We start from the raw sequence: 24,477 nt of genomic DNA, 5'->3' as shown, positions 1-24,477 counted from the left end.
GAAAAAATAAAATAAATGCAGTGATTAATATATTGTTTATTTACAGTTATTTTCAAATCTTCAGTGCACTGTCATTATAAAATAACTTTTTTATTGTTTATTTCTTACTAACAAATAAGTTATTGTTAAAATACAACCGTAATATAAAATAATTATATATCGGTATCGGCCAAAATGAGTTGAAAATTATCGGCATATCGGATATCGGTAAAAATCCAATATCATGCATCCCTAGTAGAGTCTATAGGTAAGATAGAAGTTTATGAGTTAACTATATATATATATATATATATATATATATATATATATATATATATATATATATATATATATATATATATATATATATATACGTAAACTGCTCTGAAAAGTTGAAACAATACTGGTGTGAACACATTTTTAAGGGTTCACTTTAAGGAACTACTGTTCAAAAGTTTGGGGTTTGTTTTTTCAATTAATTACATTTTTTTATGTTTTTGAAAGAAGTCTCTTATACTCAAAATACTGCATTACTTTGATTTAAAAATACAATAAAACTAATATGTTATGGAAGAGGATTAGGGCCAAGCAATAATAATGAAAAAATAAATAAAACGAGATTGAAGTCATTATAATTCAAGATTATTATTTTTTTAAATCCAAATAAAATGTTAAGAGTAATCTCTTTCAATTTGGAAAGAGTCTACATATTTTTACAAAAACCTTAATCGATAGAAAGCACGTTTATTCGTCTGTCTTTGGTAATTCGCACATGATGAGTGCAGGAATGTAGCAGAGCCTCTCTGTTTACCACAGAGACAGGCCGAGCCACAATCCACAGCTGACTCACCGCTACAGAAGAACCGGCCACAATGAATACCTCACAGAACGGGAACCTCATGCAATGACAAACGTTAAGAGCGTTAGTTCATCAACGAGCGATAAATACGAAACCAATTTCCATTCGACAGAAAACCAAACTCCATTCGACATGAATCAAACAAACAGGCTCTCTAGACAGAATTATTTAGGCTACATGTTTGCTCAAGCCATCGCTTGACTGGTTATAGCTGTCATGAAGCTGGATTCTCACAGTGCGGGGAACATAAGACACATTCAGGAGGTTTGTAAAGGAACAGCAAGCGTTTTGAAGGTGTGATCCTCTGTCCCGTCACTGTACTACAAGGCAAAGAGATTGTCCTCGGTCTGCGGTGTCTTCCTGCGGCTGCTGCTAGACGTGCTCAGGGCAGCTCTGGGCTCTCCAGCAGGGGCCAACGCTAAAGCCTTGTCTGCGCTTTTGGCCCGTCGCTCTAAGAACTTGTCGAACTCTAAAGAGACATCAGGAGAACAACTGTCAACTGCATTCAAGAGTTTAACCCTGTAAAGACTGATCTGTTCTTTTGAATGGATATTAAACATTTAGATGACTGTGCAGATTGTGTCCTATCAAATTTGATACAGTAAGCATATTTGAAATAGTATTGTATAAGATTTCCAGAAGGGCTGGATATACAGGTTAATCCAATTTTAGCGCTCACACTGTACCTTCGCTCGTGACTCCTTCCTCGGCCTCTTCACCCTTCTGTTTAAAGAAGTCAAGAGTATACAATTATGAACACATCAGACCAGTCAGTTTTATTACCTATACGCCACATTGTGCCATATAAACACAGAAAGAACAACTATTTCCCATTCAGCTGGAAAAAACACTTCACAATTTGACATTTGTATAAACAAAGGTACATATTTAAGTATGCATTTTCCGTATTATTTATGACAACAGATCAGTGCTGGGGAGAAACGTACTTGGACGTATTGACATTAACTGTGACAATAGACAGGTTTCTGAAATAGTCAAGCTTTTTCTGTAGCGTGCTACTGCATGTAGTGATAATACCTCAGACCTAAACAGAACTGAATGAAATAAATACGGTTTCGTATCACTAAATCAGTACTGACTGCTTACAATCTGCTCAGTTTTACAACGCAACAATCCCAGTGGTTTGCATCGAAGTAACTTCCCCAACACTGTTCAGTGGACGAACGTCACATCACATTTACTGACTTCAACAAACTACACACTTATCTGAATATCAGTACAAACACAAACAATAACCAACTCCATAAGAACAGATGAGAGAAAGCATCTGGCACCAGCATCACACTCACTGTAACTCCAACGACACAGGCTGGAGCTTTACAGACGTCTAAAATTGGTCATTTATCTCTAGTTAATGTTCATTAGTATCATGTGCATGAGTGGCATATGGTGGACTGACAACATGACCGGTGGAAATGAATGATTAGTACTACTGAGGTGGAAAAGTAAATCCCAAACCTAACAGACTTGGTTAGAAGTTACCATTGAAACAAAGAGAATGAAATCAAGGTAAAGGAGTCTCACCACATCGGCACAGAGCCACTCCTCAATGTCATCCATGACAGAGGACTGCGATACGGGGATCTATGGAGCAAAGCCATGGACAAACCAATGCCACCAAAGAAACAGAAAAACAGCCCCAACAAACAAAAACACAAACAATAAAATCACCAGAAGGCCGGAGAGGAAAATAACAACAACAGAAACAATGCAATCAGCATCAAACCAAGCCCAAACACACACACACACACGGCTTGCACACAGAGCTGGAGCAACACTGTTTCACATGCGGTGAGAGTGACACTGAAGGAGTGATGCAGTGTGAAGCGTCTGATGAAGAGAGGAGCATTTATCCTCAAGAATACAGGATTATGTCAGAGAAGATCCATAATCATGAGAACAGTGGCACAGGAGCTCCCCCTACAGAGCACTTTTCTCCCTGTATTTCTGCTGGACAGGACAGGACAGAAGTGTTCATACTTTTTTTGTTGTTTTGTTTACATTTTTCAATAAAATACAACAGCTACAAGAAGTCTGCAGAGCCATTTCTTCTATGTGTTAAGATGAAGATCAAAAAGTTCTTAAACATCCCCAGTCCAACGCCTGGACAAAAATAATATTTTATTCAGCTGTATGAAATCTGTTTTCTGGACATATTTAGATGGTGCCAATGTATGGATCTCTCTTTTCTTGATGTTTGGAATAAACAGAGAAATAAAAGTAGCCAAACACGGAGGATAATATAATATGATATAATATTCCCTTATGTTTATTTCATCGCAGGTTATATTTTAAATGTTAGAACAGTTTAGTCATTCAGCTTAGTCTGTTGTGAATTAATGAGGTGAGGAGGGGAGTGTTTCAATGTAGTGATGATGAAGATTATGGACATGGAAAGGCTCTGACCACACATCTGTCCAGTTTAAGATGATGAAGGACCAGCCTCTGGACAGTGTAAAGCCCATTCACTGACAGTGATTTCATGAGTGGATTTACACTACCCTTTGGTAGTTTGGGGTCAGTAATTATTATTATTATTATTATTTTAAATAAATACATTTATTCAGCAAAGGTGCATTCAACTGATGAGAAGTGACATCAGAATAAAAGATCCAGAGCCTTCCATGAGCCGAGGGCTGGTTGTAACGGGGTTAATTCATGTTAACGTCCCGGGTCTAGCTAGTGTATGACATGAAATAGAGGAGATGAAATCCACAGCTTTTAATATGGAATAAAGGTTTCCTACCTGTGATGATAAATGAATATGAGGTGATGAGGAAATTCACAGTAAAAGGGACAGAGCAAAGAGAAGAGCCCAGAAAAGGCTCTGGAGTTATTAAATCAGAGATGCTGAGAGAAAAAGAGAAGAAGGCTGCTCTTTCCATATAATAAAAAAAATCAAACACATCACTTGCTCAAAAGTGACTCCGCTGTAGTGAATGGGTGCCGTCAGAATGAGAATCCAAACAGCTGATAAAAACATCACAAGTAATGGACTGGAGTCGTGTGGTTTGCTTGTGGATTGTTGTCAGCTGTTTGGACTCTCATTCTGACGGCACCCATTCACTGCAGAGGATCCATTGGTGAGCAAGCGATTTTCTCCAAATCTTGATAGCCTGAGGGTGAGTACATTTTCATTTCTAGGTAAAGTTTTCTTCTATAATTTTTATAAGATACCATTGAAAATCAGATTGCCAATGGAAAATGGATGTAGTTTTTACTTATTTCATCCAACTGTTGCACTATACACCTTTATGGTGCGCTTTTGGAGTTTGACAGCTGTGATCATGATAAACTTTGGAACGACAGGAGGCAGATCATTCATGTTCGGCTGATCTCTCCCTGTTACTGTGGGTGTGTTTTAGATGTGGTGGGAGGTCAGGGCTGAGGGGATGGGTGTGGACACGGAGGAGACAGTGGTTCTGGTGAAATCCTCACCATTCCTTGGGTAATGAGCCAGCTGTCTATGGGCTCCAACTCAGCGTTGGGACCTTTTACATTCGGCTGAATCAACAACAGAAAACACCTTACAGATGTGAAGAAGAACAAGAGCACCCACCACAAACAAACCCACCTCCATCTTCAGGAGAACTGGAGCAGGTGTCATTTAAGGCAAGAGAAAGTAACTCTGAGTCAATGAACTAAGATAGATGGGAGTGGAAAAACAAACAAAAAGGTGCAAACTTTGACCCATGGGCTGATCGCTATGAATTGCACCTCTAAACCACGTCCGTTATGTAACCGTGGTTGATTTCAACACTTGCATGTCTGGAACCAGAGATACAATCAATCTAGAACCATTTCCATATATCAATCAAATGATTTACATTACGTTTATTCAAAAACATGTTTTTGTCATAAAATAAAATAGATTGAGCTGGCTTAAAATGATATGATATATATTGAAATGATATACACATTATCCACTTGACTGATAATAATTGTGTAAATTGTAGATCGAATAATATGTGCTTTTAAAGTACTAAAATGTGCCAGAAACCTGGAACAACTTTTCTGACATTAATGGCAGCTGATAGCAACAATTGCTGTAGTGGTATTTCGTAAGGAGTATATTTAGCAATGTGGTCTTGCAGCAACTAATATTCTTTCATCCAGAGCAAACCCAAGCTAATCTGGCAGCAGATATCCAGTCCAAATTGGGCTTTAACAAGCTGAAAGTCATTTTGTGACTTGGAGAGCTCATAGTGCCAATACATGAGTCAGCAAGAACAGGAGCATTGTTAAGTCGAAAGTGACAATGAATGACATGCAAAGACTAGAAAAGTGTTTCATTTAGCATTCAAAACTAGTGCAAGTGCCCATCTTCTGAGAACCAGTGTCTAAGTCGAAGTTATAACATGCACACACTGGGTGCTCAGAGTCTCAAACACCAAACTACATGCTGTAGGAAACTCACGTCAGTGGCATTATGCTGTCTGATGTCTAAAGCAGACGCCAGGCCCACCAGAGCCTGAGGCTCCTCGTATTTAACGCTGGAAAATGAGCAGAGAAAATAGAGTTTATTATTTTATTTAAGTGGTTTAACTATAGTGGTGTGGAAGTGCCACTCACTTTTTGCGCTGGTCAGCCAGAGAGCTGGACCTGGTGTGGGCGAACATGTCAAAGTCGTCCTGAGGGTTGAGAGCGGTCAGAGAGCTGAGGGTCCGGCTGACGCTGTCTGCACCCACTTCTACCGGAGTAAATCATGTTCAACAGAAATGTTTCAGTTGTATACAGAAAAAAAAAGAAGTTTTTTTTAACTATACAACAAAGCGAAATAAATCATGTTAAATACTTTTGAATGAAACTGATTTTTAGTCTATGTTGTCATCCTAATTAAGAGATGTGTGTGTGTGTGTGTGTGTGTGTGTGTGTGTGTGGGTGTGTGTGTGTGTGTGTGTGTGTATGTGTGTGTGTGAAAGCCTCACCCAGTCCTGCCAGCTGTGTGGAGAGAGATGCAGCAGGAGGAGGAGGCTGCAGGGTGGATGTGGGTGGATGAGAGGGTGTAGCGCTGACCCCAGGAGTGACCACTGCTGGAGAACCAGGGCACAGATCTATCAGATTATCCTCCTCTGAAGCCTCATTCGGCACCTGTGCATTCACAGCACACACTGAGTCTTCATCAGAATCAACAAACTCTCCACTACTTCACCTGCTGTGTAATGCCATGATAAATGCACTCTAATAATTTAATAAGTTCAGCTCAATTCAACAATGACAGACAAACAAACAAATGCAAATTCAAAAGCAATCGAATACCCCTTGAACGTCATTGCATCTTTTACATTTTATTTTCAGGTTAATATTTTAGCTTCATTTAATATTCATATATATATATATATATATATATATATATATATATATATATATATATATATATATATATAAAATAGATAAATAGATAAAAGATTATGAAAACAGTATACTTATAATTGAATAACTTTAATGTAATGTAATAACTTTTATAAATTATACATTATGTAATTATAATAATAATAATATACTATAATATAGTGTATTATTATATTATAAACTATATGTAATATATTATAAATGTATATTACACATATATAAAATATATTAGCGTATAAGTACAAATAAAGGGATTTTGTGTGTGTGTATATGCATATATATATATATATATATATATATGTGTGTGTGTGTGTGTGTGTGTGTGTGTGTGAATTTGTAATTATTAATATATTTTAATATAATAATATAATATTTTATTAACATACAATAACAACAATACAGTTAATGAATTAAAGTAAAAATATATATTTCTTGATTTACCATACTTTTAAATTAACTGCATTCATTAATTATTTTAAATACATCATAAAAATGATTACACTTCCTCCTGTGTTACACTTCCTCCTTTTTTTATGTAAAAGCTGTAAAAATTGATAGAGAAATATTATAACATCTGTATAGGATAGGGCAAGTAAGGAGGGCAACGAGAAATAATTGCTTTATTTCTATGGTCTAGATCTCTAAGAGTTATAATGTGATGCATTATGGTTAACACTTCACTTGAATCTACGCGGCAGAAATGCTTCATACTTGCCTCTCTGCAAACAGTAAAAAAACAGAAAGATAGCAAACAAATAAAAGATAGAAAGCAAACTCACCCCGTTGTTCTGTGCTGCTCTGCCTACTCTGTATCTCTCATACCTGTTAGGACACAGAGCGCCGGTCAAATATCAAAAACACTCGTCAGGATGGAGATGAAAGAAATGGTGATGTGTTTTCAGCCCCTGAGCGCTCTGGGAAATCAAAGGGAAGCCGAAGTCTGAGCTTCCTCTGAGAGACTGACGTGACGGACGCCTCTCCTCACCTCTCGTAGCGCAGGAAGATGTTGTTTAAATCATCGTTGATGTGCAGCAGCTCTTCGGTGACCTCTTCATTAGACACGCGAGAGATGAGCTCCACTATCCTGTGCTGCATGGCTCGACACGTCCTGTTCAGCTCCTGACACACAAAACATCACGGTTTTTCCTTATATGAAACGCATTTCAGTCTAGATTATGGAATACTTCTCTAGATGAGTTTAGAGAGGAAATAATATGTAACAGGCAAGATTAAGTGCTTCCCTGGTTTGAAACACTGTACTGCTACACCCTCTTGTGGCGACGTCTAAAATACAGAAATCTAGACTTTTTTTGTCACTTTTATCATTGTGCTGAGAAATAAGAAGATGGGAAATACTGGGGTAAAGAATGGAGAATTGGATGTTGCATGCTGGATTAGAAACCCCATAGCCAATAAGAGCACCACAGCTCAATGTGTCTGAGCACCTGTGCAAACTGCTAGGCCACGGATCCATTGCATCTAATTTGTGTTCAACTCTTCTATCTAGGCATATGGCATGACTTATATGCATATTCTCTGTACTAAAAAAATTGGCCGTTGTGGGAAAACTTGGAAAACCTGGAGTAGCTCGAGATCAGAGGCGTCTTCTTGGCCAGGCACCATCTCTGTCAGCATCTCCGACATCACTTTAATATTCCCACGCACGACGTCCAGTTCACTTCTCAGCCTTGCGATCTGCACACACAAACAACACGCTTACAAATCAGCAGAAACGGTAATATTGTGAAATACTGTTAGAAAGGAATAACAGCTGTTCAGTTCTGAGTGTGACCTGCTCTGGGGTTGCTGTGATGGGTCCTGGTACTGATGGGATTTGGATGGGGTTGAAGTCAGCTGTTGCAGCCGCCTGAGGTGCTGTGTTGGGCTGCGAGGGCGCTCTGTATATGTGTGTGCCTGGATCTACCTCTGGGACTCCCTAGAATGACACACGAGACGAGATGAGATAAGTAAGAGCTGATTTGCAAGAGCCTGTGAGTGTCGTGTGTTTCTCACCCGCTGCGGTGTGTGGATGGGCGACAAAGTGTCCAGGTCTGCCATGGGAAACTCGATTCCTTTCCTCTTGAGCTCCTCGTAAATGTGCACGACTCCAGTGAGGTCTGGGCTACTCCGGAACGCATCGGCCCAAGCCTGGACCGAAACACAAAGGCAGAGAGGTGATTGGCTAATGTACAGAAGAGGCTTTGAATCTGCACCTCGCAGATTGTTATGAGGTAAAATTCAGACCGTTTTCAAACATTAGCAACATATGGTTGTTTAGAAGGTAACCTACAACTTCATGCATGTGCATCCTGAATTTTGTTAATCAAGGTTGCTAATGGCGTTCTTGATAAATTTAGTCGACACAAGTTGAAATCATTGACGTATGGGCAGATGGAATAGTTTAGAGCAGGTGTCTTCTCGGCACCTCATTGTTCACAACAATATGTAAATACACCATGATTTTACCATTTTACATGATTATTGGATAAGGATTTTTTTTTTTTTAATTTTACCTGATAAAGTATTTTAGAGCTAAATAGAAAGAAGTACATTGAATTAAAATAAATAACTCAAAAAAAAAATTATTTTCTTATAATCATTTTACGTCAGCAAAGGAAAACTCCATCCCAAAATGAAAAATTTGTGATTAATCACTTACCCCGATGTCGTTCCAAACCCATTAAAGCTTAGTTCGTCTTCGGAAACACAATTTAAGATATTAATACTTCTGTATCAGCCAGTGCCACAAGGATGCACTGTTTCTATGGCCCCATTTACACTGCATGGTTCAAGTGACCCAAATACGATTTTTTCCTCTCATGTGGCACAGATCGGATATGACCGGTGTACGTGTAAGCAGGAAAAAAAACGCATGGATTCTGATGTTCTCCGATCGGATTCAGGCCTCATTCATATGTGATAATAAATCGGATATGAATCGGATACGTGCATTTGCATGTGCCATGTAAGCAGACAAATCGGATATTCCCCAGCAAATGCTAGTCGTACGTCATTAAAAAAAGCGACGTCAACTCAGATGGACACCACCAACTGAGATCACATCACATGACTTATTATAGGCGCGATGGAGGATGAAGAATACACACAGTGGAGCAATGCCGAGGTTTCGTGTCCTTTAAGTCTTTGGGGCGAAGAGACAGTGCATACAAAAATGCAGGGTTTTTACAGAAATAAAGGGCTCTCCTCTTTTTCTCCGCCATGCGAGACCAATGTTTTGCTGATTTTTTTTGTTGACTTTACAAAATCTTGTGGAAAGCAAAACACTGTATAATTTTATTTACATCTGCATCCATTGTATTTCGTGCTGTTTCACATCTTTTTCCGGGTCAGAACGTCTACGTTTGGTAGTTTCAGCAGTGTATAGTGTAAATCCAAAAATCGGATACGGGACACTTTTAAAAGATGCAGGTCATCAAAAAAATTGGATATAGTCAGAAAATCGGATTTGGGCATCAAGACCTGCAGTGTAAATGCAGCCTATGTGTATTTATGCGTTGATTTGAAAAAAAAAAAACAGCGCATCCTTGTGGCGCGGAGGACACAGCAGACCATACGCAGTTTTGAGTGATGTGGAGAGACACAGAGGAGACTGTTGACACAGGAATTGTTGAATAAAGTCATTATTTTTGTTTTATTTGCCTATAAATAGTATTCACATCGCTTCATAATGTTACGGTTGGCAGATGGCGTACTCTGACCATGTCTTTCATACTTTTCCTGGACCTTGACACTTTTATTTACTTGGCAGTCTATGGGACAGTCTCAAGCCTCACGGTTTTCATTCAAAATATCTAAGATTGTGTTCTGAAGACGAATTAAGCTTTTAGGGGTTTGAAACGACATGGGGGTAAGTGATTAATCACTAAATATTCCTTTTGGGTTGGAGTATCCCTTTAAGGCTACCTTGAGCCCTAAAACCCTGGTTGAGAAAAACTACGTGCCAAATTTGTCAGAGAAGATGCTCTAAATGTTGTCTAATGCACTTGTTGTCTAATAATGGTTATTATAAAGGCCACATTTGATACATTTGTTCTCAGTTAACCCAAAAATTTAGTTCATAAATTTTTTTTTTTTTAATGAAATGAAATCAAAAGACAATTCAGTATGAAATTTCAGAGACTAAAAAACATGTAATCATTTGTTTTGAGAAAATGAAAGAGAAAACTAAGTGCAGCTATGTCCTGTAAACCATGAAGGAAAGTGTCAGCAGTCTAGTGGTCAAAATGATTTTTTAACGGCTTCCAGTCAAAAAGAGTTAATACAACTGAAAGCTTCCTCACAGACCAAGTCCATTAGACCTAGTTTCAGCCGATCTCACCGGTCATCAGCGGTGGTTTGGTTATTATCTGGGTTGGGCAGTTCACCTGAATCAGTGCCAGCACTTTGTCCTGTACTATAGCAGGAGGGTTAGTCTTCGGAGAGATGATCTTCACCAAAACACCTTCGATGAAGTCTCTGCTGGTGACGTGGATGTGAAAACGGTGGCCGCAGTTTTTCACACAAGTCTCCAGAACCTAGAAAAGACAGTTATGCGAGCAGATAAGATTACAGATTATTTAGACAAGCTGAAGCTCCCAGATGACCACACAACACAGCACTTCCAACGAACAGGATCATAATGCATTCAAATGCTCACAAAATAGCTTATTAAAATTGTAAAATAGCCTCCGGCGTGCCTAGAGGAGTTTACAGAGAACTCAGTCGCCATGAACTATTAATGGAGCAAAGCTTCAGACTAAAAAGCAGATTTTTGCTCCTCAACCTTCGTTTCTGGACAGTATGCACACATGAGATCAACGTCCAGCACACGGTCACTCACGGTTAGAGCCAGCATCACTTCACGGAAGTTTCTGTTGCCGTTGAGTCTCTTCTTCAACGCACGCATGGCATCTTTGGGCCTGTGGGGGCACATAGTTCAGCTTAAAGGTCCATTTTCACCAAGAATAACTATAACGATATTATTGTACACATAATATAAACAGACATATTCAGCATGATTGGATTTACCAGTCAATATCCATGCAGTTTATAACATGCAATTAAGCAGAGCACTCTTGTGAGCTCAGGATAGGAATTAAACGACTCGATTTTCAAACACACTGTAATTCAGGGACAGGAAGATCATCAGCTCCAAGCTTTGCCTTTTCCCATGTTGTCTTTTCATAAGCTTTCATTAGCAAGAACAACATCATTATCGACCACTAAAAAGTACGCTCTGTTTAGTATGAAAGGGAATAAAAACCGGATGAACTACATTTGCTATGTTATCACTGTCATGTGACTTAAGCCTCCAGTTGTGTTGATACACTGCCATCCACAAATCTTCGTTTCATCTACTTTCTATAAATAGTTAATTCAGACTCTTTTTGATCGTTGTTCTTCACCTTTTCAATATTAGGGAAGTAGAAACAGAGAGGAGGAGCTATACAGTAATACTAACTCACATTATGGGAAGTACAAAATAGCAGAAGTGAAAATTATAAATGCATGGGACACATTTGACTGGAAATTTGAATAATGAATACTTGAATGCACTTTCTATCAAAGCTAAGACTGAACTACTCTAACAAACAAAGTCCAAAGTGCTTAGTCTGACATGATCTGCTTAAAAAAGCATTGATGTAAATAATTCAATACATTACAATACAAAAAAAGGGAAGATTGTTTAAATTCTTGAAAGCACCCACAACTTTGAACACAACAGGAAAAACCAACCCTAAACAGAGCAGAGCACAACGGAGTCCTGTGTTCCTTCACACAGAACAGAGACAAGCCTGTAGTGCCAGTTTGACCACAACTTGTGTGAGAGGAAAAGAGAAAGTGAAGAATCAGAGGGTGTAGGAACAGCACATGACTCTGACACCTGGTATGAACATTAATCTGATCCAATCATGAGTTCAGCTGAGACACGGCAAGTGTACTGTAGTGACTGGCTTTCATTTACATGCTTTCTTGATTATCTTTATTTATTTAAGTAAAAATACTTGTATTAATCAAGGATGCATTAAATTGTTTGAATGTGACAGTATTGACATTTATAACATTATAAAAGATTTATACTTCAAATAAATGTTTTTCTTTTGAGATTTCTATTCATCCTGAATAGAATCGATATTCAATCCTGGAAACAAATGCGTCATATCAGAGTGATTTCTGAAGGAAATGATGTGACGGTGCTAAAACAATTTTACTTTTGCATCACAGGTATAAATAAAAACGGTAAATACTTTCAAACAGAAAACAGTTCATTTGTAATAATATTTTACTGTTTTTATTGTATTTTTGATCAAATAAATGCAGCCTTGGTTTAAGAGAAATAAAAATGCTTAATACTCCAACAGTTGTGGTCTTCCAAGGTTGTACATAAGTATTTAAAAATGTTTCTTTTGGTGTAACAATTATATGTTAGGGGTGTTTGACCACCTCAGAAAGTCTTTGATACGAGTTTGACGTGCATTTAGCACTGATTGCATGTAATCAAACCAAACCTTTAAGACTATTTCTTTAAAAAAAAAGAAGATATTTTGACATTGTCTCATTGTCAGCTGTTAATGGAGCCAGGAGGGACTGTGAGAACCCATTACTGGTGAAATGCATTGCTTTGTGTGCTGGCCTCTCACCCTTCCTCGGTCTCATTAATGATGTCACAGATCTCCATGTTGAGCGTCCAGTCTTCATTCTGCAGGGAGCCATCTGTGGCTTTTTCTGTGAGAAACAAACCGAACACAGATCAGCAGGCCGTCTCGTTACTGACACAAACAAACACAGGCCAGACAAAACATTTCATCTGTTGAAATCAGGTGGGAGTGAGTCGTGTACATAAGATGTGCTTTCATATCACCACAGAGCACAAAAAAAAAACATAAAACAACACATGGCTTTATTGAGGATGTACTGTACACTTGAGTGAGATTTCACAGTCGCTTCACATGAAGCTGGCTTTGCTTTCCTGAAGAGTGACTCAGGAGGATAAGGGCCCCACCAATGACGAAATATATCAAAGGAGAACTTTATAAAACAAACAAGCAAAGACATCTTTAAGAAGACCAAAAAAATATTTTTTTTGCACGCACATATATATCACGGTATTAAAAACACAATTCGGACTTCCTCCTCAAAATTGCACGTTTACATCTCAAAATTCTTTATTTATTCATTCATTCATTCATTGTGGAAACAAGCCCCATTTGGTTAGTTAGTTACTTAGTTAGTAATCCAGTTTAGGTTTACCCTAAAGGGAACAATGCATAAGCCTATTAGTAACAAGATTTCGATAATGAGGTCAAAATTAAATTAGATGAAGATACATAGCTGAACCAATGTATTTATTTAGAGCACTGACAAAATTCTCGCTAACTGCACTAAGACAGCTGACACCAAAATAACGTCCTCACTGATATAAAAAAAAACATGGTGAACAGACATTGCCCTAAAACACTACGCATGCAATGCAAAATTCAAATATCAGTGAAAAAGGTATATGGAAATTCGTTCATATCGACACAGTACTTTCGGTGCTATTTTTACAGACCTTTCTTCGTCATTTAAAAAACTCACACACTGCATACATGAGCAACAAAGCGCCAATGAACATCTGTGTAAACAACAAAAATACACACGGAAACTTCTGTCCGTCAAGATCTAATCAAATGTGTCTCTGTATGTCTGCATCTAGGCAACATATAGTTTGTTTGACTATATATCTGAGTTACTGTGGTTGACCACAGATGTGTGCTTTGGCCAAAGCGAACCACCTCAAACAAATGTAGAGCACACAACAGTTTGATCTCTCCAAAGCTGATGCAGATTTGATCCCCATTTGGGATAATTATGATTTATTAAGGATGGAATGAATGAATAAATTAATTAATTTATTTTGTTACAAAAATATTTATATTTCAAATAAATGCCCCTTTTTATTAGTCTAATCTGTTCATCGACATCTAGTGGTTGTGTAAATTTTTAGCAAATGCTCATTTTTGGCTGAACTATTCCTTTAAGACATATAAATATGGATGAGTTGCCTCGAATATTCAGACTTCGCCAAAGTGTCTTTTACAAAAAAAGACCAAAACTCCCATCAGTCCACAGCGCTGGATATCATCTTGGCAGTGCCAGTAAACTTTCATTCAACAAACTGGAAGTGTCTGGAGCATAACACCACTTTCACGGCTGGGTGAGGCCTCCTCCTGTAGTCTGCAGAGCCATGCTTTATTCATTCCCCTGAGCTGCTCTTCTATCAAACTGACAGACGTGACCAGGCGGAGAGAAGACTGCTGTTAATGTCTGCCCGCTCACCAGACACAAGAGCAGAGTTCAGAGCAGCTCTCTTCATCCACTCCTGTCCGACAGCAGGGTTGCTTCACCTGAAGTCGGTTTACTAGGGAGACACGTGCTGAAAATGCTGCAGTCTCACCTTGAGAGTGCGTACGGGAAAGAGAAAGAGTGCTTCAATACAACTAAACAAATCTGGAAAGCCATACATTACAGTGATTAGCTGATTTCTTAATACTTGGATATTTTGAGATGATTAGCTTAAAAGAAGAGTAAGTTTGGCCTCCTTAAGTAGATTGGTGAAGTGCAAGACATCAAGTAAATGAACAAGCGCAAGAAAATAATAAAAACTGGAAAATATCGGGTGCTCAAAAAAGTCCGACAGGTAGAGAAAGCAAGCGGAAAACAGGCAAAGGCACATGGCTGAGCACAGCCCTGCGGCGGGAGACAGCGAGAGCTGGTCTGGATCACGTGCACCAGCTGTACCAACCTCTGACAAACACCACACGGCCTTCCAGTCACACGTATTCATCATCAGTGCTTCCTAATCTTCATCAGTGGCCCTGCTGTGACTGCTGGGCATTCAGAAAGATTCATGAACCAATGACTTTTGATTCCACATGAGCTGATCCTTTTTTTTATTAACTGCTCAAAAAGACTGACAAATGAACTTCATGCATCTAATCAGCCAAACAGTATAATCTCATTGTCGCCACGTTGACAAAGCGACCACACACAGAACATGCTATAGCACAAACTGACATCAAGACACGTTTGAGGAAACATCTCAAGTGTCCTCAGAGGTACCAGTACATCAGTAATAACTAACATTAGCAGTCTTTCTGCAGTATAGCAGTAATACAGACTCAGTTTGGTAGCCAAGCTCTTTCACAATAGTCCAGACTGATGTGACAAAACGGCAAAGATCTTGATAATAAATATCTAATCCTAAATAATAATATTATATTTATTTGTATGGAAAACTTGAACATTGTTTACTTATTAAAAACACCTGAAGGCTACATGCCATTCATTTAATTATATCTCTTAATGTTCATATTTACAGGTGCTGGTCATATAATTAGAATATTAACAAAAAGTTGATTTATTTCACTAATTCCATTAAAAAAGCGAAACTTGTATATTATATTCATTCATTACACAAAGACTGATATATTTCAAATGTTTATTTCTTTTCATTTTGATGATTATAACGGCTAAGGAATTTCAAATTAAATTTGAATATAACTTAAGACCAATTCAAAGGATTTTTAGAAATCTTGGCCAACTAAAATGTATGAAAATGAAAAGTATGAGCATGTACAGCACTCAATACTTAGTTGGGGCTCCTTTTGTCTGAATTACTGCAGCAATGCGGCGTTGCATGGAGTCGATCAGTCTGTGGCACTGCTCAGGTGTTATGAGAGTCCAGGTTGCTCTGATAGTGGCCTTCAGCTCTTCTGCATTGTTGGGTCTGGCATATCGCATCTTCCTCTTCACAATACCAATAGATTTCCTATGGGGTTAAGGTCAGGTGAGTTTGTTGGCCAGTTAAGAGCAGGGATACCATGGTCCTTAAGCCAGGTACTGGTAGCTTTGGCACTGTGTGCAGGTGCCAAGTCCTGCTGGAAAATGAAATCTGCATCTCCATAAAGTTTGTAAGCAGCAGGAAGCATGAAGTGCTCTAAAACTTCTTGGTATACAACTGTGTTGACCTTTGACCTCAGAAAACACAGTGGACCAACACCAGCAGATGACATGGCACCCCAAACCATCACTGACTGTGTAAACTTTACACTGGACCTCAAGCAACGTGGATTGGGTGTCTCTCCTCTCTTACTCCAGACTCTGGGACCCTGATTTCCAAAGGAAATGCTAAATTTACTTTCATCAGAGAACATAACTTTGGACCACTCAGCAGCAGTCCAGTCCTTGAAGCGAGACGCTTCTGACGCTGTCTGTTGTTCAAGAGTGGTTTGACACAAGGAATGCGAAGCTGAAACCCATGTCTTACATATGTCTGTGTGTAGTGGTTCTTGAAGCACTGACTCCAGCTGCAGTCCACTCTTTGTGAATCTCCCCCACATTTTGTAATGTGTTTTGTTTCACAATCCTCTCCAGGGTGCGGTTATCCCTATTACTTGTACACTTTTTTCTACCACATCTTTTCCTTCCCTTCGCCTCTCTATTAAAGGGTTAGTTCACTGTTTAAGGTATTTTAGATTTAGTTAGATTTAGATTTGATCCAAAAATAGCAAAAACTACGACTTTATTTATCATTGTCTTCTCTTCCGTGTCTGTTGTGAGAGAGTTCAAAACTCAGTGTAGTGATATCCAGTTCGCAAACGAATCATTCGATGTAACCGGATCTTCTTGAACCAGTTCACCAAATCGAACTGAATCGTTTAAAACGGTTCACGTCTCCAATATTCTGCAAATGACTTAACCAAATGTTAACCTTTTTAATTTGGCTGACACTCCCTCTGAGTTAAAACAAACCAATATCCCGGAGTAATTCATTTACTCAAACAGTACACTGACTGAACTGCTGTGAAGAGAGAAATGAAGATGCACTGAGCCGAGCCAGATAACGAACGAAAGATTGACTCGTTCACGAGTGAAGAACCGGTTGCATCGGTTTTCGGATCACCAATACTTCTTTCGGACAGTTCGATTCAATAAATCGGTTGAAAAAAAAAATGGTTCACCGGTTCTTTTGCGCTCAACGTAATGACGTCATTGGTGATGATTGCCCTTGATTCAAGCCTTCGGTTTACCCGCGCTCATAACACTAGCACAGAATAAGTTCAGAATCAATCACCGAAAGAATCAGTTCGGTCCAGACGCTCTGTGTGTCGGTCTGCTTCACACTGAATCACACATGCGCAGTATCATCAGCTCCTCGGTTCACGAATCAGACGCGTCTGACAGAAACGGTTCATGACTTCGTTCGTTATCTGGCTCGGCTCAGTGTTCATCTTCAGTTCTCTCTTCACAGCAGTTCAGTCAGTGTACTGTTTTAGTAAATGAATTACTCCAGGATATTGGTTTGTTTGAACTCAGAGGGAGGGAGTGTTATATTATGGTATTGATGTTATTGTGACAACTTATCTATTTCAGATTTGCTACTTTTCTGAAGGCACAGGAAATGAATCAGGAACTGCGAGGCTTGTCATGTAAATACTAGGACCAAACATTTACTAGCTTTGTCTTCCTCATTGACACACTACCGTTTGGGGTCAGTGTGTATCCTGAAAAATAAAATCATGGTTTCCAAAAAAAAATAAAAATTAACAGCATATTATTATGATTTCTGAAGAATCGTGTGACATTGAAGACTGGAGTAATGATTAAGAAAATTCAGCTTTGCATCAGAATAAATTACATTTTAAAACATACTCAAATAGAAAACATTGAATTGTAATACTATTTTTAAATATAACGGTTATTACTCTATGTTTGAAGAAATAAATACTGACTTGATGAACATAAAAGACTTCTTTTAAAAACATTTAAAAATCTTGATTTCTTTATATTCCAGGGAGGACTTTTACAGAAGTGTGTTTGATCACGTACACTTAGATCCACTTTGAGATTTTTTAAATGTGGTTTGAGCGGAGTGATGAAAAAACCCAATATCTGACTCATAATGAAACGCTCATCTGTTGGGATGTTGTCCTATGGTCAGCACACCATGAACCTGAAGAATCAACTTTAAACCTAAAGGCCCGAGGCAAGAGAAGGAACAAGCCACTGTTCGCAAATTGTTACCAAATCAAATCAGAGTGTCCATAATACAATTCACCCCCTTACGTACCTATGATGCTGTGACAGCCAGAAGAGACTTTGTTCACTTATATTTTATTTAATAGTCTTTTCCTAAAGCTGTCATTTTCAGGGTGATAATTAATCAGTTTACATCAACATGGTCTTGCAGCTCAAAACCAAAGGAGCGATTCTTTCAGCTGAACATAAATAGTTTCCAAACCATCTGGTCCAGTATTTAAAACTACGGTGCCAATGTGCAGCATGCATATGGAAGTCATACAGAACACCATTGTTTAAGAAACAAGACATACCATTTATTCTGGCCTCTGTGATATTACTATACTAAGCCTAATGCTAGGAACTCCAGTCAAATGCACACACCGCAAACACACAATAAAAATTTTCACATGCAAACAAACTCCCAAACATAGATTTCATTGCATAACCGCTCACGTAAAACAGGGAGAAAGCCAAGTCAGAGTGGTTAACTTACATGTGCACCAGTTTGCACACCCTGCACTTTCAGCAAATCGAAAGTCACATGACTGGACCACTGCTGCTTTATGACACTTTATGAACCAAATTCAGGACCAGACATGCCAACACAAACTGGTTTTAGGATTCATCAATAAAGCGTACTTCAACCATTACTAAAATCAATTAAACCTGAACACTAGTTGTCATCAAATGAAATGAACATTAGCTTTTCAACATCAAGATTTCAAGATAAAACTATACTTAGGCTGCTTAAGGAAAAGCCATGTATATTCAAGGTCATGTAACTATGGGGTGCAACAATATGTAGTGTCAAAATATATTAATAATAAAATATATTAATTAATAATATATGAAAATATAAAAAAATATTATATATATATATATATATATATATATATATATATATATATATATATATATATATATATATATATATAAGACAAACATGGACAAAGGTGGAAAATGTAGTGTAACGTTACTCCCTAGTCTACCAATACAAGTGAGAAAAAAAAGTTTGTATAAACAGGTAATAACAATTAAAACAATAATAATTTACAGCTGTAATATTTACTAGAAAGAAAAAGGAGAGAGAAACAAATATTTTTTGTCATTTGAATGTAGGTATAAATCAGAATATAGTAAATATTTGTTGTTGTTGTTTTTTTACCATTACTGTCACCATCGTTATCCTAAAAATATGGCTTATGCAAAAAATATGGCTTATGCAAAATAATATGGCTTATGCAAAGTGAAGGGTATACGGATTTAACTGAGTCTTTTATTCACATATAAACACTGATCAACACACATTTGAGCTTCCATGTTTACTCATTATTAGTAATACATAGTATTTATTAAATAAAATATTTAAAATGTATGTATGTATGTCAAATGATACAATAATTTGCATTCTGGTTAATGAAAAGTACGTTTTGTAACATGTTTATCATATGCTTAAAACATTTCCAAACATTTTCAACCTATTTTCCCTTTTTTTAATGAATAAGTACCATGAGAGTATAACTTTCGTGAGTATAATTTATTAAACCAAATCATGTATTGTTACATTTCTCAGTAGTGATAGTATTCGTCATGTAAAACTAATATTATAATAATGAATTTATTTATTATATAAAAAAACACCATACTGACAAACTGTCAAACCGATTAATTACAGCACTAACTGAAGTATTACATGTCTGAGAGAGCTTTATAAACAGAGAGAGGTTGGAGCTCCATGTAAACTGAGTTAGTAAGTCCTAACTGTTAAACGTTAGAGAGAAAATGGTCAATTTTCCAAAAATGAAATGAATAGTTTCTTGGTAACATCTGTGTGTTTACACCGGGTGAAGATGCTGACTAGCACATCATCTAATGTAGCTAACAGTGCTGACTGTTCACGCTAAACACACATTTAAAGCATGTTAACACGAGCAATGGATAAACATGGTCCATTACCTGTTATTAAAACACATTCTATTAAAAGGAAAGGCTATTACAACTCACCAATGCACTGTCCGACGGGAGAGCTGTACGGATTCCCCAACAAGAACTCCATCTTGATGACAACAGCAGAGAAAGTCAGCGAGAGGCTGACGACAGCGCGCCGAAGCCCCGCCCACAGCGCTGTCTGATTGGTCTAAACCAGAGACTGTATAAACACAGGTCTAAACAAGATAAACTCGCTGCTGATTAACTTAACCTAGTAAAAAAAAAAAAAATATATATATATATATATATATATATATATATATATATATATATATATATATATATATATATATATATATATATATATATATATATATATATATATATATATTTTTTTTTTTTTTTTTTTTTAAATATGTATTTCATACTAAGTATGCTTAAAACCCATTAACATATTTATTTAGATATGACTTAAGACTTGCTGATTTAAAATTATAATTAAACTCTATTTGGTGCGTTTCTTTATTGCACAGTGCACATTTCCAAATAATATATTATTATATTTGAATATCACTGTTAATAAGGATTGTATGATCTCTGTATAATATCAGTCTTTAAATGCAAGATATTTAAAGTGTGCCTGAAGTATACTTGTATACAATAATTCCACTTCAGCCAAATCAAATGTATTTCAGTAGAACTTTAGTTAGACCTCAGCACTAGTTAAAGTGCATTAAGCACAAAATTAGTTGTTCAAATTTTGCAGATTTTGAGTTTAGTAGGCCTATACCAAGTACAATTGCAAGGTATTTTTGTAAAGATGACTTAGTAATTTAGGATGCTTAAAATAATAACTTTAAGTTTAATATAAACTAACACACTACAAAAGACTGTTTTTGCTTGTAAATGTTGCTTGACCTGTGCATATTTACCTCCTGATTCAGACGAGATGACTTTCACTGGAGAAAGCAATATTATATAGATAGAGGACATCTTGATTTATTTATTTATTATAAACAAGCAGCTTTTTACTTCACAAGATGTTAATTGATTGACTGGAGTTGTGTGGATTACTGGTAGATTATTGTGATGTTTTTATCAGCTGTTTAGACTCTCATTCTGATACATTAGTGAGCAAGTGATATAATGCTGAATTTCTCAAAATCTGTAAAGAAACACTCATCTACATCTTGGATGGCAGGAGGTGAGGGCATTTTCAGCAAGCTTTCATTTGTAAGAGACACATTCCTTTAATGTATTATCATATATGGATTATCATAACTCAATAACCACACAGAAGACTCACAAATCAGTTTTTTAAAGGACATCATTAAAGACTTATATGTAAATATTGGAATCTCTTTTTCTCTTTTTCTCGCAAGTGCATCTCAGAGATCCGAAAAACGACATTCGTTTTTATAAAGGATGAGCTGGAGGTCATGCGATTGTCTGAACACCATTAAAATGTTTATAAAGTCAGATTCAGATATAAATAACTGATAAAAAATAAAAATAGATAAAAATATCAGATAAAAATAATTGTAAAATAATTTATTTTTTTATTTATTTTTTGTTACATGTAAACAAGTATGCAGCATTATTATTTTTGTTTTTAATTACTGAGATGCATTAGTGTAATTATTTGTTTTCTATTTTATGCAATGCTGCCATCTACAGGCAATTATCAGTGTTACAACAATTCAATTTGTTGCCGGTAACCACAGAGAGAAGTACATAAAAGGACATTTCTCAAATTTTCTCAAACATTACACCAGCAAGAATGTTATTTTTATATATTTATATATACACAAACTGAAAACCGTTAAACATGTTTTAATGGCAAATTCGTTGTTTAGAAACAGCTGTCACATCTACAACATAACGACATTTCTGCAGTAACGTTTCCATCAAGTAGGACTACAAATCCCATCGTGCTTTTCCCAAAGCAGCCAATGAGCATTCAGCATCCTTGTTACTCATCCAATCAAATAGCAGCGTGCTGGGTCACATGACTCGCCGTTGAGCGCCTTCATTCTGCTCTGAAGGGACGTAGCCGCGCGTCCTGCGGGAGATACTCCAAAACTTACGCATCGTGCCGTCAGTGTTGCGTTTTCTCCTGTTTCAGTGAGTCAGATACGAGCTGCTCAGCTGGTTGTGCTCGGGGAGAGCCCCGCTGAAGTGATCAAACATGCCGGTCCGTACCGACCGCCGCCAGGGCCCGTGGTTGGCCTGTACGGCCTCGGCCTCTCTCGTGCCGCCCCCGCCGATCAACACCCTCCAGCCCGGCGTCAACACCTCGCTGCTCTACAGCGGCTCCCAGTTCCGCGGCTACCAGAAGAGCAAAGGAAACTCGTATGATGTCGAGGTGGTTCTGCAGGTAAGCCCTAAAATGTTGTTTGTTTACAAACAGGCAGTCTACTAAATACTTGAGGTCAGAAATGCTGTTTATGTGGCAAATGTTTATGTGTCAAACGCGTTTCTGTTTCTAATATTCTACATCAGTGAATCTGGTATGGATCAGTTAAGTTACTCATGATAATTTGTCTATCATAACTTAATGTTTGAGGCCAGGTTAGCACTTTAATGAAGTTGCAATGGAGGCTACTGCTCTGACGCACGTCTGCTGGTTTATGTCTGAGTGGTTTTATTAAAAAGCTTTGGTTTGGACCCACAGCACGTGACCACGGAGGACTCGTACCTGTGCGGATACCTCAAGATCAAAGGCCTGACAGAGGTGAGCCAGACTCATGGTCAGTGTGCGCGCATTATCAGAGTGTGGCTTGTTTACTAAACGTGTGTCCGTTTATGACAGGGCGTGATATAAACAAAAAACACTCTTGTTTGTCTGAGCGTTTCTGTTTTGGGGGTCTTCTGGTGGAGCAGACGCGGACACGGCTGCTGTCCTCACACTGATGATAGTCCGTGTTTTCATCAAGATACAGAAGCCTAACATGCACTTTAAAACCAAATGCAAGATCCACTGACCTGCAGATCAGTTATAGTGTGTCAAGGGATTATAAAACAGTGATTTGATGTTCTAGTAGAATGAGTGTGATTGTATCAGATGTTTCTGTCAGCTCAGAGCAATGCTGACTGAAGGGAACGTGTTTCTCATCCTGCTCTGTTGCTCTCTGTAGGAATATCCCACACTCACTACCTTCTTTGCTGGAGAGATCATAAGCAAGAAAAGGCCTTTTTTAACCAGGAAATGGGACGCGGATGAGGATGTCGACAGAAAACACTGGGTAATAAATAGTTATGATTCAGTGTGTACATAATGCTCTACACAAGTTATGATTATGAATCACTATGCATCATGACTCAAGTGTGGCTCATAGTAGAAACCGATCTGCTAAACATGTTTTTCTCTCTCTCTCTCTCTCTCTCTCTCTCTCTTAGGGGAAGTTCCAAGCATTTTATCGGTACGCGAAAAGCTTTAATTCGGATGATTTCGACTATGAAGAACTAAAGAATAGCGATTACGTCTTCATGCGGTGGAAGGTATATTTTATGACTACAACCGTATGCAGTACTGTTCAAATGAAAGAAAATAGTGCTTTTATTCAGCATGGATTCATTACGTTCTACGTTAACGTTCAATAAATAATGTGAATAATCAAAGCGAATGTCGTGTGCGTTCGTTTCAGGAGCAGTTCCTAGTTCCAGATCACACGATCAAAGACATCAGCGGTGCTTCCTTCGCTGGCTTCTACTACATCTGTTTCCAGAAGTCTACAGCCACCATCGAGGGCTACTACTACCACAGAAGCTCTGAATGGTATAGTATTAAAAAATGATTCATTACATACAACAAATGAATGTTGATATGCAATATATCTCACCTGAAGAACCCAATTTGATTCCTGCTCTTATCAGGTATCAGTCTCTGAACCTCACACACGTCCCTGAACACAGCGCACCCATCTACGAGTTCAGATGACACTGACGTCCTGGAGGTGAATCTACAGCGGACCGAGGAACTGGACACGAGAGGAACTGTCTAACGATTACGCCCAGGACTCGGCTGTCCTCTCCCCTCAGTCTAAGAATTAAACGGAGGTACAGATGACGGAGAAACTCTTTCAGGAGACGGTCTACACAAGCCGAGCAAGCGAGCGGGATTCGGGGATTCGCAGCAGTGTTTTGGGTTTCCTTTTAAGTTTCAGAGTTTTTAACGCTTCTGTCCTTCGATCATCTTAGAAAACTACTTTTATCCTTAAGGTTTGGGGATTAAAACCACAGTTTTTCTTTGTCCTGGATCGAAGAGCCAACTC

General features: G+C 37.9%; 2 protein-coding genes across 5 annotated transcripts; one reads left to right on the top strand and one right to left on the bottom strand.

Moving 5' to 3' along the window:
- Window positions 1-347: 347 nt before the first annotated feature.
- On the bottom strand, window positions 348-20,361 carry LOC113052315 (TOM1-like protein 2). Of its 4 annotated transcripts, none has more exons than XM_026216767.1 (16): window positions 20,279-20,361; window positions 12,853-12,937; window positions 11,052-11,130; window positions 10,597-10,746; window positions 8,225-8,359; window positions 8,004-8,147; window positions 7,790-7,906; window positions 7,197-7,330; window positions 6,991-7,033; window positions 5,788-5,950; window positions 5,432-5,549; window positions 5,277-5,352; window positions 4,298-4,363; window positions 2,384-2,443; window positions 1,525-1,561; window positions 348-1,307 (listed from the first exon to the last, which is right to left on the bottom strand). In XM_026216767.1, the coding sequence occupies exons 1-16, from the start codon at window positions 20,328-20,330 to the stop codon at window positions 1,159-1,161; spliced, it is 1,608 nt and encodes a 535-aa protein (XP_026072552.1). In that variant the 5' UTR covers window positions 20,331-20,361; the 3' UTR covers window positions 348-1,158. The 4 variants fall into 4 exon arrangements, with proteins under 4 accessions (XP_026072552.1, XP_026072560.1, XP_026072567.1 ...); XM_026216775.1 differs by having other exon boundaries at window positions 5,432-5,546; XM_026216782.1 differs by lacking the exon at window positions 4,298-4,363 and having other exon boundaries at window positions 349-1,307.
- A 1,841-nt stretch (window positions 20,362-22,202) lies between these two features.
- On the top strand, window positions 22,203-24,477 carry LOC113052305 (glucose-induced degradation protein 4 homolog). Its single transcript, XM_026216756.1, has 6 exons — window positions 22,203-22,580; window positions 22,878-22,937; window positions 23,341-23,448; window positions 23,603-23,704; window positions 23,851-23,981; window positions 24,080-24,477. The coding sequence occupies exons 1-6, from the start codon at window positions 22,392-22,394 to the stop codon at window positions 24,141-24,143; spliced, it is 654 nt and encodes a 217-aa protein (XP_026072541.1). The 5' UTR covers window positions 22,203-22,391; the 3' UTR covers window positions 24,144-24,477.

This window comes from Carassius auratus, chromosome 3 (genome assembly GCF_003368295.1).
Source record: "Carassius auratus strain Wakin chromosome 3, ASM336829v1, whole genome shotgun sequence".
NCBI lineage: Eukaryota > Metazoa > Chordata > Actinopteri > Cypriniformes > Cyprinidae > Carassius > Carassius auratus.
The sequence above is the reverse complement of the archived record's forward strand: the minus strand, read 5'-3'. Positions and strand labels throughout refer to the sequence as shown.